General features: G+C 35.6%; 1 protein-coding gene across 5 annotated transcripts in view; it reads left to right on the forward strand.

Annotated features, from left to right (window-relative positions):
* The window catches only part of LOC311286028 (polymeric immunoglobulin receptor-like), a 59,019-nt gene that overhangs the window by 2,249 nt on the left and 41,038 nt on the right, over nt 1-15,732 (forward strand). Inside the window, exons 2-3 of one of the 5 annotated variants that reach the window (XM_084402030.1) lie at nt 13,240-13,428; nt 13,576-13,893. The exons of the other annotated variants lie outside the window; for them this stretch is intronic. Coding sequence (XP_084258156.1) covers nt 13,389-13,428; nt 13,576-13,893 — 358 coding nt within the window. The 5' untranslated portion in view covers nt 13,240-13,388. The remainder of the gene's footprint in view (nt 1-13,239; nt 13,429-13,575; nt 13,894-15,732) is intronic. 5 annotated transcript variants of the gene reach the window in all.

A 15,732-nucleotide genomic window follows, 5' to 3' on the forward strand; every position in this document is an offset into this window, starting at 1 on the left:
AATTTTGCAACTACACGTCAACTTAATCTAACCCTAACCCTACCAGTCTATTAATACTTAACTAACACTCTAATGAGAGTTAGTAGACATGTAGGTGCAGCGTTACTTATAGTCAACAGAACGTGTTAAAGGGACCATCAAAATAAAGTGAAACCGAAAATTCCAATATTGATACTGGAAGACCAGTACACTCTCACTCTTGGAAGACCAAGAACTCCCATTGCCATATGTAGACCGACAAGGACTTCAATCTCAGAAGCTGAGGCATGTTTATACCCCCTGACTCCATTTTGTTCTGCATATATATTAGTCATTGTGCTCATCAGCTCAAACATCTGACTTGGAACGCACTGCTTGAGTAGCCGTATGGTGTTAGTGGCTCAGGGGGGGCAGTGGTGGGACTTTCCCACGTCGTTTCTACTGGGGTAAAGCGGGTGTGACGACGCCACTGAATATCACTCTTTTTTGTGATATTTGTAAAAGGATCATCACCAAGTACTGGTTCTACATCTGCCTCATGCTCATGCTCATGCTCATAATTTTCTCTGTCTTCTTGATTCTGACTTTCCTCTGCCTCAATCTCAATTTCTTCCACTACTACAGGTGGTGGCTCATCTCCGTCCTCCCCTGAAATTATTACCAAAAACTGTCCCTTACAAAACAACTTCATACAAGTTTTATATTGTAATTTATTTTTACAGGAAATAAATGAAACTGTTTATCCAATAAAACAATATTCAATACATGTAGGGACTTCTAATTGTATGAAACGTCTTAACTAACTATCCCTAATTTTCATTCTACACTCACCAATTGTTGGAGATCTAGCATCATCTGCATTTCCATCTTCCTCATCACTCCACATAAAGTCAACATCTGAGATATTTCCATCAGCTATATGTTCAAGCACTTCAAGAACTGTATATTCTGCATATTAAATAGTTTCAAAAATGTATTAGTACTGTGATACAGATTTTTTTTATATAAGAAATTTCAATCAGCATTACTGGGCATGTGATTTCAGTAACATACGTTTGAACCCACTGTACATTCTAATGGACAGACACATTTGAAAAAATCCTGATTTAAAACTTGCAATTCTACAATCAATTTTTAACTTTAATTAAAGGGATAGTTCACCCAAAAAAGAAAATTCTGTCAGTAATTACTCACCCTCATGTTGTTCCAACCCCGTAAGACCTTCGTTCATCTTCAGAACACAAATTAAGATATTTTTTATGAAATCTGAGTGCTGTATCACTCCTCTCACGAAGGTCTTACGGGGTTGGAACAACATGAGGGTGAGTAATTACTGACAGAATTTTCATTTTTGGGTGAACTATCCCTTTAAGTTCAATCCTTCTATTTTACATACAAACTTTGAAATACTGGCAAACATATCAAAAATTGTTAATAAAACCATAGAAAATGCTGCTTACTTCTGTGTTTAGAGTGAAGTGCTGCCATGCTTCTCTTCAATGTAGTGTTTTTTTTTTTTGTTATTTATTTAATTACCACATGCAGAGCTTTACTGCCATTTGATTGGATGACAAACGTCCAATCTCATGGACTGCAGGCTTTAAACTAGGAGTGAGGTAGGCTGTTTTCTTTTCTCAAGTGTTGATGTGGAATAACGTTAGTGTAGGCCTATGTAAACCGCAAAAAGATGAATCGCATTTCTATAATATGTCTCGCCTTTCTGTGAGATGAATGAAGGGTACATATTTGTAAAGACTGTTTAGCCTAAATATGAATCACGCGTCTGTGTGTGAAAGAATAAACTGCTTTGCTATAGCCTACTGAGATGAGTAAAAATCGACTGACATATGTTGAAATAAAATATATTTGTATAAGCAACGTATTAAACAGTTTTTAGGCTACTGTAGAATATACTGCCACATCAAATAAGCTTTTGTTTAGCAATTTCTGCTCATATCTAACGTTATATATATATATATATATATATATATATATATATATAATAGCCTACTATTTTTGTCAAAAATAAAGTCATAGACTAAGATGTTAGATGTACCAATGTTGGCTATATTCAAACTAATGAATACATATGATAAAATGTAGGCCTATAATCTTTTTTTTTTTTTTTTACAAAGAAAGACTACACTTGAAATATTGTTGAAATTGTAATTATTGTTGTAATTGTAACATTTTTAATAAAATAGCAAAACATATTTACAAGAGAGATAAGAAATCTTAAATGGTCAATGTAAGTCTAAATACATCTTTTGTCCTTGCATTGTGGCTCAGTCAGTGTCACACCTGAATGAATGGCTCATTATGCAGAGTCATTATGCAGAGTGGGTGGGACACTGTAATCTAAGGTGTAAACTACTCCTCCTCCTCGCATATTGGCTTTCAAGCAAAACCTGTTTTACACCATTTAAATCAATGTATTTTTTTTTTGTGAACGATAAAGCAAGACGATTTTCACATCATTTTGAAGCTAGAACTCAAAGGGACAACATCCATTAGTCAAAAGTCTTGTGGACACATATTTAATATGAGTTTTGTGGTCTTAATTCAGCAACTTTCATTTTTATTTTTTCCAATAACCACGCATAAACATTATTCTCTTAAAAATACAAACATCTACATACACGTTGCTCGCATATTATGGTAGCCCTGTTTGTGCTATATAGAGTGAATTTACACCTTAGCCATTAACATGTTTATAAATAACTGAGAAAAGCACAAATGTCAAGGCATGTCAGAACATCTCAAGGACCCCAAAAACAGCTTGGTCCCCAGAGGGTTAACTCAATCTTCCTGCAATCACATCATTCTCTATAGGGGACAGCTGATTGGTTCCTGCTTTATCAGTAGCCAATGAGCTCGCTGCTCAGCCTTAAAATACTGGTCAGCATTTTTTTGCAGCGCTTTCAGACACCCTCCTCCTTCCCCAGCTCCACCTGTATATATATATATATATATATATATATAGTGAGGAAAATAAGTATTTGAACACCCTGCTATTTTGCAAGTTCTCCCACTTGGAAATCATGGAGGGGTCTGAAATTGTCATCGTAGGTGCATGTCCACTGTGAGAGACATAATCTAAAAAAAAAAATCCAGAAATCACAATATATGATTTTTTAACTATTTATTTGTATGATACAGCTGCAAATAAGTATTTGAACACCTGTCTATCAGCTAGAATTCTGACCCTCAAAGACCTGTTAGTCTGCCTTTAAAATGTCCACCTCCACTCCATTTATTATCCTAAATTAGATGCACCTGTTTGAGGTCGTTAGCTGCATAAAGACACCTGTCCACCCCATTCAATCAGTAAGAATCCAACTACTAACATGGCCAAGACCAAAGAGCTGTCCAAAGACACTAGAGACAAAATTGTACACCTCCACAAGGCTGGAAAGGGCTACGGGGAAATTGCCAAGCAGCTTGGTGAAAAAAGGTCCACTGTTGGAGCAATCATTAGAAAATGGAAGAAGCTAAACATGACTGTCAATCTCCCTCGGACTGGGGCTCCATGCAAGATCTCACCTCGTGGGGTCTCAATGATCCTAAGAAAGGTGAGAAATCAGCCCAGAACTATACGGGAGGAGCTGGTCAATGACCTGAAAAGAGCTGGGACCACCATTTCCAAGGTTACTGTTGGTAATACACTAAGACGTCATGGTTTGAAATCATGCATGGCACGGAAGGTTCCCCTGCTTAAACCAGCACATGTCAAGGCCGTCTTAAGTTTGCCAATGACCATTTGGATGATCCAGAGGAGTCATGGGAGAAAGTCATGTGGTCAGATGAGACCAAAATAGAACTTTTTGGTCATAATTCCACTAAACGTGTTTGGAGGAAGAAGAATGATGAGTACCATCCCAAGAACACCATCCCTACTGTGAAGCATGGGGGTGGTAGCATCATGCTTTGAGGGTGTTTTTCTGCACATGGGACAGGGCGACTGCACTGTATTAAGGAGAGGATGACCGGGGCCATGTATTGCGAGATTTTGGGGAACAACCTCCTTCCCTCAGTTAGAGCATTGAAGATGGGTCGAGGCTGGGTCTTCCAACATGACAATGACCCGAAGTACACAGCCAGGATAACCAAGGAGTGGCTCTGTAAGAAGCATATCAAGGTTCTGGCGTGGCCTAGCCAGTCTCCAGACCTAAACCCAATAGAGAATCTTTGGAGGGAGCTCAAACTCCGTGTTTCTCAGCGACAGCCCAGAAACCTGACTGATCTAGAGAAGATCTGTGTGGAGGAGTGGGCCAAAATCCCTCCTGCAGTGTGTGCAAACCTGGTGAAAAACTACAGGAAACGTTTGACCTCTGTAATTGCAAACAAAGGCTACTGTACCAAATATTAACATTGATTTTCTCAGGTGTTCAAATACTTATTTGCAGCTGTATCATACAAATAAATAGTTAAAAAATCATACATTGTGATTTCTGGATTTTTTTTTTAGATTATGTCTCTCACAGTGGACATGAACCTACGATGACAGTTTCAGACCCCTCCATGATTTCTAAGTGGGAGAACTTGCAAAATAGCAGGGTGTTCAAATACTTATTTTCCTCACTGTATATATATATATATATATATATAAACTGTTGGCCAAAGTCACATTTTAATAACATATTTAAAATCAGCATTTCAGGTTTGTCCAGACAATTATGTGCATCTCAGTTTCTATGGAAATCTGAGCTTCTAACAGTATGGGATTATTTTTGTGCCTTTAAAAATTTAACGTAACTTTTCAAGAAATGAATGAAAATATAAATTTAAACTTAATAAAATGTTCCCTGAGTTTTCATTCGCCATTCAGGCACATAACTCTTGTGGGGGTGGGGCTAACAGCTGTGTATTCTCATTGGCTACTGAGTTTTTGATTGACAGATTCTTGACCTGGAAGTGAAGACGTCAGTGTTGTGTTTACATGTGAGCGTCTGCAAGCGGCTTCCTATTTCATTTTAGTGATATAAAGTTAGGAGTTTTGTTTTTTAATTGTATCTGTATATATCTTCTACTGCTACTATGTCAGCATAAGCTTTTCAGGAGCAGTATTTGTCTGTGCGAGAGAGAATGAATGTATAATTGTAGTACATTAAAATACTGTATAATAACTAATAATGTCCAGTGCTTTCTGAGAATATTTGTTTGTTCCTGACAATGTTAAATGTTATGTTTTTTTTTTTAATGCATTGTAGGCTTTGATTAGATTGTGAGGCTTTGATATGATTGTGATTGTGACAATTTGAAGAGAATACTAGTGTCATATACATGTGTGGGATATTTTCAGCCATCAAGAAAGTCTCACTCTAACCTGATAATCAAAGTTAGCAACCCTGGCTACCCAGCTACCCATTGTTAGCACATGTACTTACACCATCACAATAAATTATCACTTAATTCTGAAGAATTCAAACAATATGAAAATTGCAACCAGATGGTGTATTGCTGTCAGATGGTACAGACCTTCAAGGACATTTCATTATATTCTTTATTGTGCCTTGAAGTATGAAAGTGAAAGTCTTGGATGTTGTGACAGTCCGACCTCAGTATTCTCATAATACACATAGTACTAAAAACGCACAAGTACATAATATACTAAATTTGTGTAAAATTCATATATATTTTTATATTATGCAATGATCATTTGAACAGTTCTTGTTACAGTTAATGTAACAAAGCAGTCACTGGGTACATTGTAATGAAGTATACACAAGTCCAAAAATGAAAATTCTCTCATTCTTTACTCACCTTCATCCAATCCCAGATACTATAGGCTATGACTTTCTTTCTTCATATTAACACAAACAAAGATTTTTCATCTCTGTGAATCCATATACAGGTAGACTGTAGCATGTGCATATGACAGTTGGTCAGAAGCAATGGTTAAAACAGTTTATTAGTATTTTTTATTATCTATTGCTTTACTTCAGAAGACATTGATTCATCCACTGGGGTTGTATGAATAAGCCATTCCAGTCACTGTGTGGGTTTTTTAAAGTGTACATTTTTAAATGCCCATTAATTTACATTACTGTATGGACTCACAGCTGGATTCTCTTCGTGTTTATCTGAAGAAAGAAAGTCAGATGCATCTGGAATGGCATGAGGGTGGGTAAAAGATGAGAGAATTATTATTTGTGGGTGGACTATCCCCTTAACATTCATATGCTGTCGGTGTGTTAATATCCAATATCAGCGTAGACTTATAAGAATAAAGTGCAACCTCTTGTGTACTTGTGAACTGTTTTTATTTTATTTTATTTTTATCTAGAGCTCCAAATAAACTAAAATATTTGCATTATATCCGGTGTCTGAAGATCAAGATCCCAGTCATTGAAAAGTGATGTGTCGTGTCTGAAGAAAGTAAGATTTCTGTCTGATGGGGACAGTGAATCTCTGGCAATACACCACTCCATATCCTCTGGGTCAGCATCATCATTTTGTTTATGGAAAAGTTGTTCAACTCCCTGCAAAATGAGTATTATACTAATCTAACAATACAAACTGCACATAACAAATTGAAGACTTAAACTATTCATTTTAAACAAATTAATTAATTTATCGATTAGCCTGTTTGAAAAGGATTTTCAGGCTACTAAATAAAACTAGATAAAAGTTATTAAAAATGCCACACATGATACAAATTTTATTATTAATTACTGAACCTCCTTATGTTTTTAGGTTTGGTACCTATGAAAAAGCAAATATTATTTAATAGAAGAAAGACTGTGTAACTGTATGCAGATAAGGTTGTGTAATGATTGGGCTAAATAAAGTCAACACTGCTGTATAATGTTGTGGGCTCTCAATGAGCTCTAAAATATCTCTCCACCTTTTTAACAAAAACAAATGACTGACTTACCACGAGTCTCCAGCATCTCCATTATCCTGATAATGACGATTGATGATAATGATGATATTAATCGTCTGTGCTATTTCTAGGAACTCATCTCAACCATGTAGTGTTACGGTGACGCATTGCTGCCACATACATATTATTTTTTTCCCCCAATTATGTCGTAATAACGAGATCTTATGTCGTTTTAACGACTTCTTTTTCTCGTAATAACGAGATCTTATGTCGTTAAAATGACATCTTTTTCTCGTAATAACGAGATGTTATGTCGTTAAAACGACATCTTTGTTTGCCCTTATAAGGACATGTGTAGTCATATACAAAATATGCCTTTATCCACATAAAATTGACAGCCTATCGCGCCTTTATCACACGTTCAAAAAGCTTAAGCAAATAGTAGCAGCCCCCAATCATGCAAAATTAATCAATGAGGCCTTTTTTGAAAATATATTTTATATAGGCTTTTTTATATTTTATATATACCTTTTTTTTTATATGATATATTATATAGGCCTAATAAGATTTATTTTTGTTAATAGGCTATATCTTCATTACCTACACTGTTAGACCTTACCGTTTTTTTTTACAGTTAAATACTGGCAACACTGTTGCCAGTAATATACTGTTAATTGTACAGTTCTTTACTGTAATCTACAGTATGTTACTGTAAAAATGAAAATTCAAAATTCCCCCACCCACATTTTTCCTATTGGTCGGGGATCAAAACGGCAACCCTTCGGTTACAAGCCCGAAGCCCTAACTAGTAGGCCACGACTGCCCCTTTACTGACTTTATTGGCCTATAATGACAATTTTATGTAGGAAACAACACACAGAATGCAGAGTTTTTTCCCTATTTTTACAGAATTGAATACAGTTATTTAATAGTGTGTGTATGCAGTGTTAGACACTGAGTTCTATCTATTGTTTAAGTGTACTTCACTGTTGGAGTGTTACTGTTATACTTGCATCATAAATATTGTGCATATTTTCAATATTTAAATGACTTCAGGAAAGATGTCAATAAAACAACAATAAATCTAATAATTGCACTTAGTGTTAGGTACGTGACACCTAGGAAAGCAAATATCTGTCATTTTACATTGCAGTCATTTAAATGTAAGTACAGTATTTATTATAGCTGTGTGTCATAATACAGTAGTGAAATATGGTAGCCTACTGTTGTGTATTGGGGAAAAGGTAGAGGAATTACTATGATCAAAATACATTTTCGACCCTTCTTTAGCAAGCTAAACATTGTATGACCATATATTTTGTCTTATATTTTACATTACATGTTATAAATGTAAATATATTTCACACTTAACATCATATATTTTTGTTATATTTCAGAATATATTTCAAAATGATAAATATAAGTGGACAACGTCAATGTATTTGGAATATATGCTACATATATTTTTGACGCTTTAAAATATATTTATATATATTTCTTTTGTGTATGGGTAGCAAGCTAAACATCATATATTTTTGTTATATTTCGGAATATATTTAAAAATGCAAATATATTTCAATGTATTTGGAATATATACCACATATATTTTTGACACTTTAAAATATATTTAAATATATTTCTTTTGTGTATGGGTTACATGCCCAGTGTAAGCCCTCTGACTTCAGGGAGAAGCTGGTGTCTTTTCAGCGCTAAAAATAAAATCATATCGCCTGGATCAGATATGTAATGCAAACCATTTGTTTATTAGTTTTTGTATCACTTAAACATTTTTAAGCTCTGTGTAGAAATACAACTGTTTAAATATTAAATTCACTTTAAATATTTAACATTTTGAATTCATCTTTATTCAATAAATTACTAGTGTCAACACTAGTACCCATGGATCCTTGCAATGCCGACTTTCGACAATCCAATCAACAAGTCCCACTCATTTTTTTTCCGCTTGTTTGATAATCCACTTCACAAAATGCATCACAATATGGAGGTGAAGATAGTCTTAAATTCTCTTTAAGTGCCGACTTTAGTTACTGGACCTTCACCTTTTGGTGATACAACATAATCAAAGTCCCTTTCAAGGAAAGTTAGTTTATTTGCAACCCTTTTAGGCAGGAACCCTTTGGCAGGAGTTCAGGTAGGAACTCCTATATGCTTGAAGGGCGAAATATCCTGAAAAACTGTTGCCCAAAGTCACATTTTAATAACATATTTCAAATCAACATTAACATTTTACATGATCCATAAAGATTCATAAATGTTGTTTCTGATGCTCAAAAAAAAGTGTCTATTTCAGGTTTGTCCAGAAAATTCCCAATCTGGATCTTTTATTTAGAAGCCAGGACTTCCATTACTAGAGCTGAAATATTTGGTATGTGAAAAGGCCTCAAGCGTTACTCTAACAGGACTGATTTCCTCTTCCTCTTCCTCTTCCTCTTCCTCTTCCTCTTCCTCTTCGGTGTCACGTCCCTCAGCGTCTCTCCATCGCTTAATGAAGGTCACGTGATCAACACTGTGATCCTGATGTCAAAAGTTCATGCATTTGTTTTTCTCACCTACAAAAGAGGAAACAGTATTTAAGCATGTTTAGAGACATGTGATGCATTCAAGAAGGACAAGGCAACTGACACATTAATATGTGTCATTAAATGTAGACTGCGGTCTGTTATTTCTTGATAACAGACCGCTGCTAAGTATAACACACCGTTGCCATGAAAAACGGAGTGTTGCTATGGACGCAGGATTCTAACCATAGAGACGGAACGGACTATTTTCTTTTGCGGAAGCAATACAATCGTTTTTAAATCAATAAATTCCTTTTTAAATCAATATTTTGTGTCAAATTATTGATTTATTTGGCAGGTAGCCATGTAATAAGCGGGATAATGTAGTGTGAGGCGGTTGTTATAGCGAATACAACCCCTTCAGGCTGATTCAAGACCAACAACCGCCTCGCTCTACATTATCCCTTACATATCACACCTTGTATCTCTGATCATCAGCTCATTACAGTGAATGTTATTTTATCAGAAACAAAACCACAATTATTTTACTGTCGTTTTGATAAATTAATTCAAGATGTTAATTTTTATGAGAATTTTTCAAATGTTTTGGAATTGTTGGGTTGAAGAAAAAAAATGATTGTGAAAATCCAGCCCGATCTCATCCCAAGGCGTCATATACTGACGCTTTTGACATTTCGTCTACATCCAACGCACATGGCACCCTTTAGCGTCAATATGAGACGCAGATAGACATGGGCCAGAAGGCGCCTCCTAGCGGTCTAACCCTAACCCTACCCCAGACCTAAACCTACCCATAACCGAACAAAGCTCTGTGCGTGTCATATTGACGCTAAAGGGTGCCATGTGCGTTGGATGTCTCAAACTCAATTCCTGGAGGGCCACAGCTCTGCACAGTTTTGCTCCAACCCTAATCAAACACACCTGATCCAGCTAATCAAGGTCTTCAGGATTACTAGAAACTTCCTTGCAGGTGTGAGTTGGAGCTGGTTGGAGCTAAACTGTGCAGAGCTGTGGCCCTCCAGGAATTGAGTTTGAGACCACTGATGTAGACGAAATGTCAAAAGTGTCAGTATATGACGCCCTAGGATGAGAATGCGTTGGAAAATCTGCTTCAGTGGTGGTGTAATAGGGACAACGCAGATTAAGCTTTTCTGTCAACAGTTTATGGCACACACTTCCTGTCAAATTAAACATGAAATGGCAAAATTAGAGAAAGATATTTAAAAAATTCAAAATATGTTAATTGATCAAAATGATGTAAACTTACAAGATGATCTTAGTCAGAAGAGACAAGAGCTAATATGTTAAATGAAAAGGTAAAAAGAGCTCTTGTAAAATCCCATTTTGTTTCATTACATAATATGGATGCTCCCTCAAAATTATTTTTTTAATTTCAATAAGAAGTGTATTCATACTAATTATATGCATGCATTACGCACACCTGATGGGAATGCTACTTCAGATCCTTTGGAAATGAGGAGACTTGCTGTTGATTTCTATGTGGACTTACAGTATATGCTAAAGAGTGCACAGGATATTTTGTCGCAGATGACCTTTTTAACAACTTGCTTAGACTAAAGACTTAGACTCTGATCTGACATTTGAAGAAGTTACAAAAGCAGTGAATCAACTTTCATCTGGTCATGCACCAGGAATCATTGGATTACCAGCAGAATTTTATACAACTTTTTGGGGAATAATCTGAAGAGACTTTTTCAAAGTTTTACAAGAAAAGTAGAAAGCTGAGGTTCTATCAGAAAGTTGTCAACGAGCAGTGCTCTCTTTGATCCCAAAAAAGGGAGACCTTTGTCCGCTAAAAAACTGGAAACCAGTAGCTGTTTTATGTTCCGATTATAAAATCTTATTAAAGTGTTCGGCAAACAGACTTAAAGGTGTTCTTGATGTGTTAGTACAGACATATTGTATACCAAAAAGGTCCATTTATGATAATTAGTTTTTAATAATTAGTGGATTATGATGGAATATATAATGTTGATTTTGGTCTGTTTTCTCTGGATCAGGAGAAAGCGTTTGATCGTGTAGATCATCTCTATCTTTTCAAGGTTCTTATGTGTTATGGGTTTGGAGAACGTCTTTTATCATGGATAAGAATATTATATACTGTGTAGCGGGACGCCGCATTGAGGTGAGAGCAAGCAACCTCCATACAATATAGCTGACTACGCCACCCTGTTAACCCTTTAAAACCGGATGTGTCGTCGACGACACAGCCAACCAAGCTGTATTCATGTAACAGTAACTCTTCAACCGTTTGCACTATCAAAATAATTCAAATAGTTCCTGAAAGTAGACATCATGCGCTTTTCGCCAATACGGTAATGTCATGCTTTCCATCTGCAAATGACAGCAGCGCGGGAAGGAAGGATTTGAACAGAGAGATACGACGCGTAGCAGGTTAGAGTGTTTTGGATTGCATAAAATAATAAAAGAAACAAACAAATACATAGCGAAAGAAGTGTTAGACAGCAGAAGAGGGGATTGGGATGATTTTTAATGAAATTTGGGAGGCGGATGGCCGTTACTCTTTCACGTATCTAAGCATGTTGAGTGCATGTGTGCGTGCCTATGAATGCGTGCATTTGTATGTGTGCGTGTATGAAAAAAAGTGTCCTAAATGAAAACTGTGCCACCCAATGTCACAAAAAAGACTTGTATATATGTATTATAGGTCATTTTTCAACTTTAAAGTGTTAGTTTCTTTCGTTCATGATGTTTTCTGTTTTTTTTCTAAATAAAAATCAGTTAATTTATTCTCGTTTTTTTTGTATTTTTGTCTATTTAAATTCTATTTACAAACTCACCACACACAATAATGGTCAATAACTGTAATTTGTTGAAAGCTTATCTTTTTCTGAAAAAGCACATGAAGATAGCACATTGTTTTAGAATTTTACAGTCGAAAAATCTAATTATGTGAAAAACACCTATTTTAGCTTCAGGTTCTAAAGGGTTAAACAGGGAAATATAAATATTAATGATTTTAACCACCTACAAAGGACACACATGAACGTGGTTATCAAAAGGAGGGCCTGGGACGTGGATACCAAAAGATACAAAAAGTTTTATTGCAATCAACAAGCAGTAATCTTAAAACATTAAAAGACTGAAGGAGCAGGTTACACATACAAACATTAAAAAAAAAAAAAACATGAAAAGGAGGCCGAGGCTTACCAATGGCAGAGAAACTAGTTTAATGAGCACAAGACTCCTATATCAGATATATATATATATATATATATATATATATATATATATATATATATATATATACACCAATAAGGTCAAGCATGAACACACAGCACTCCGTGACAGAATCCCACCACCACACACGAGGGCCTATGAGCGGCCTGCCCTGAAGCCTCGGTTCCTATAACGAGAAACAGAATGAACAAAATGGTCTCCAAATAAACAAAACAAATAACAACAACAACAGCTGAAACCTAAATAAAGCAAAACATTTTATTAATAAACCAGAGAATCATGCATCAAACCACGCTGAGTTTAAGGTAGAAGGGAGGAAAAGTGTGGACACTGTTTTGATGATGAGAGGTTTTATAAAGAAGAGATTAACAATGGAATATGTGCGTTTTAGCCTCATTAATGATGTGTGGGGAGTTGATGGTTTTATATGTGAAGCTGATGTTCAGGGAGGTTTTGTATTTAATTTATGAGTGTTCAGGAGTGTTATTATTATTATTATTATTATTATTATTATTATATCTGTTCTGTGGAAAATATAAATATATGAATGTTTTAATGGTTTTTACTTTTGAAAAAATATAGGTCTATTATGTTTATTTTTAATCATTAAAGAAGACCTAAAAGAGTCTCTCTCTCTCTCTCTCTCTCTCTCTCTCTCTCTCTCTCTCTAAGGGGAAGTGGGTGTCTCTGGCACATTCAGCTCTTCATGTTAAACATGTAACCAGGAAAGAAACACTCAAAACTCTTCTGAACACACATCGAGAGCTTCAGAAGAACTGAATCTACTAACAACAGAGAAGATCATTTAATAAGAGAGAAGAATGAAGATCATCTGGACTTTCACTCTGCTGATGATTCCTGGTAAGAATCTGAACTCAGAGTAGATCATGAAAAACAGCACAGAATTGATGAGGAGAGTCTTTAACTTCAGTTCATGTTGTTCTATTGACTGTTGAAGAAAGTTCATTTCTGTGTAAATTAAAGTGTTTTAATGCTGGTTTGTTGTAGGTGTCGTGAGCTCCATGAGTGTGACAGGATATTCTGGAGGCGGAGTGATGATCACATGCAAATATGATGAAGGATATTCAGAGAATGCAAAGTATTTTTGTAAAGGACAGTGGTCAGAGTGCACAGACAGAATCAAGACTGATATTAAAGATAAATGGTTTGATGCTGGAAGATTCTCTCTGTATGACAACAGAAGTTCATCAGTCTTCACTGTGACCATCAGAGATCTGAGAGAAGAGGATTCTGACACGTACTACTGTGGAACTGAAAGGTTTGGAACAGATCCCTCCACTGAAGTGAATCTGAAGGTTTTAACAGGTGAGTAACTGAGACAATCAAACTCATGATGATCTCCACAACATCACGATACTCAACACTGAATGTAATTACTGATGTTCACATGTGAAACTCATTACAGACGCCATCAACAACCTTTTTGTCTCTTGATGTAAGATTTACACTCACAATCATGACTTGCATTACAGTTTGTCTGAATTGCTAAAACACTAAACCCCATTCTCTGAACCAAATTCTCAATAGTCTAAACCAATTTGTGGAATAAATCACTCTTTCTGTAAAACATTAAACAAGTTCAGGTAGTTAAAACACAGTTTGCAAATCTCATGCACTCTTTTTTCAAAACTCTGAACACATTCTCACTCACTAAAACACATTTTGCACTGTGATACACTTAGGTTTCAAAATGATAAACACAGGTAGGCGAAAGTTACAGTTTTTTACAATCGCTATGACAGATTTTTCAATACATTTAACAAGTTTCCTAAACTCTTAACGCACCAACACACCTAAAACACACAATTGGCAAAACGGTTAATTTCATGCTCAAAATCACACATTATAAACTAAACTGCAAAACTAATTTTCAAAATACAATAATACACTAACACAATACACTATGTCTACCAAAACATTAACACATGTTCTCTTCCACCAGGAACATATAGTCAATCATAGCACAATGTCATAAAAAACACTAACATCAGATGGAATTACAGAAACTGCATTACTTTATATGTGTCAGGTCTGCCCTTATACAACAGACATATTATTCTATAGGTATATTATACTATATCTATTATATCTATAGATATTGTATTGATCATAGATTGTGTTTTGCACTGCAGTTTCTTTTGAAGTCTCTCTACATTTTTGTTTTGTTTGTAATGTAAATGCATTTTGTTGTTGTTTTTTTGCAGCAGAAATTCAATACAACAAAATAAATGACCCTTCTTAGAGTAGCTTTATGGAATGTATGGTTTATGAAAAAAAGAAGACAGAATTACTGCTGTAACGGCTTTATTTGCAACAGGACATTTCTGCAAGATAACAAAAATATGCAATATAGCTGCCATTTACAGTATTACTGTATGTGAAAATACAAAATATACAAACAGAAAAGGTCATCTTCTAATCTGCCCGGTCTTCTGCATTTGTCCACATGTTCTCATCCACATCACACCTGATATCTTCCCTGGCAAGGTATCTTGGGAAGAATCTTTTACAGTAACATGCCTTATCCACCCCTGGCAGTGTTCAGCTGTGATGTCTTGGTATACAGCATCTTTTGCATACAGGAGGGACATTTGGTCCTGTGGACTATGGTCAAAAACCTTTCATCTCCAGGCTGAGAAAACTCCTCAATGGGGTTGAGGAAAGGGAAGTAAGGGGCAAGGAAAATGGTCATCATCCTCTGATGGGCGTCAAACCAGGCTGTGACTAGACGGGAATGGTGGAATGCCACATTGTCCCATATTTGCATAACTTCAATCAGCTGTTTCTCACTAGCAATGGAATGATGTGAAAATACAAAATATACGAACAGAAAAAGCAGAAGAATAAAAAAAATAAAAAGATCTTCTAATTATTTGCATAATTCAATCAGCTGTTTCTCAGGAAGAACAGAATAAAATACAGGGGATATATTTGTGTTTCAATTCACAATATAAGCAGCTGTTTACTTTGACTTTAGCATGTAAGGTTAGGTTTAGAACATGGTGTTATCTGTTCTGACATACAGTGTTACAGCATTGGTAAATTTGGCAGTAAAAATCCATTGTTTTGGTCTTGTTTGAGCTTGTGTGTAAAAGAAGTTCAAGCATTTTAAATTTGTGTTAATTGTATGCATTTTGTGTTAAA

The sequence above is a fragment of the Rutilus rutilus genome, assembly GCF_951802725.1.
Source record: "Rutilus rutilus genome assembly, chromosome: 2".
NCBI lineage: Eukaryota > Metazoa > Chordata > Actinopteri > Cypriniformes > Leuciscidae > Rutilus > Rutilus rutilus.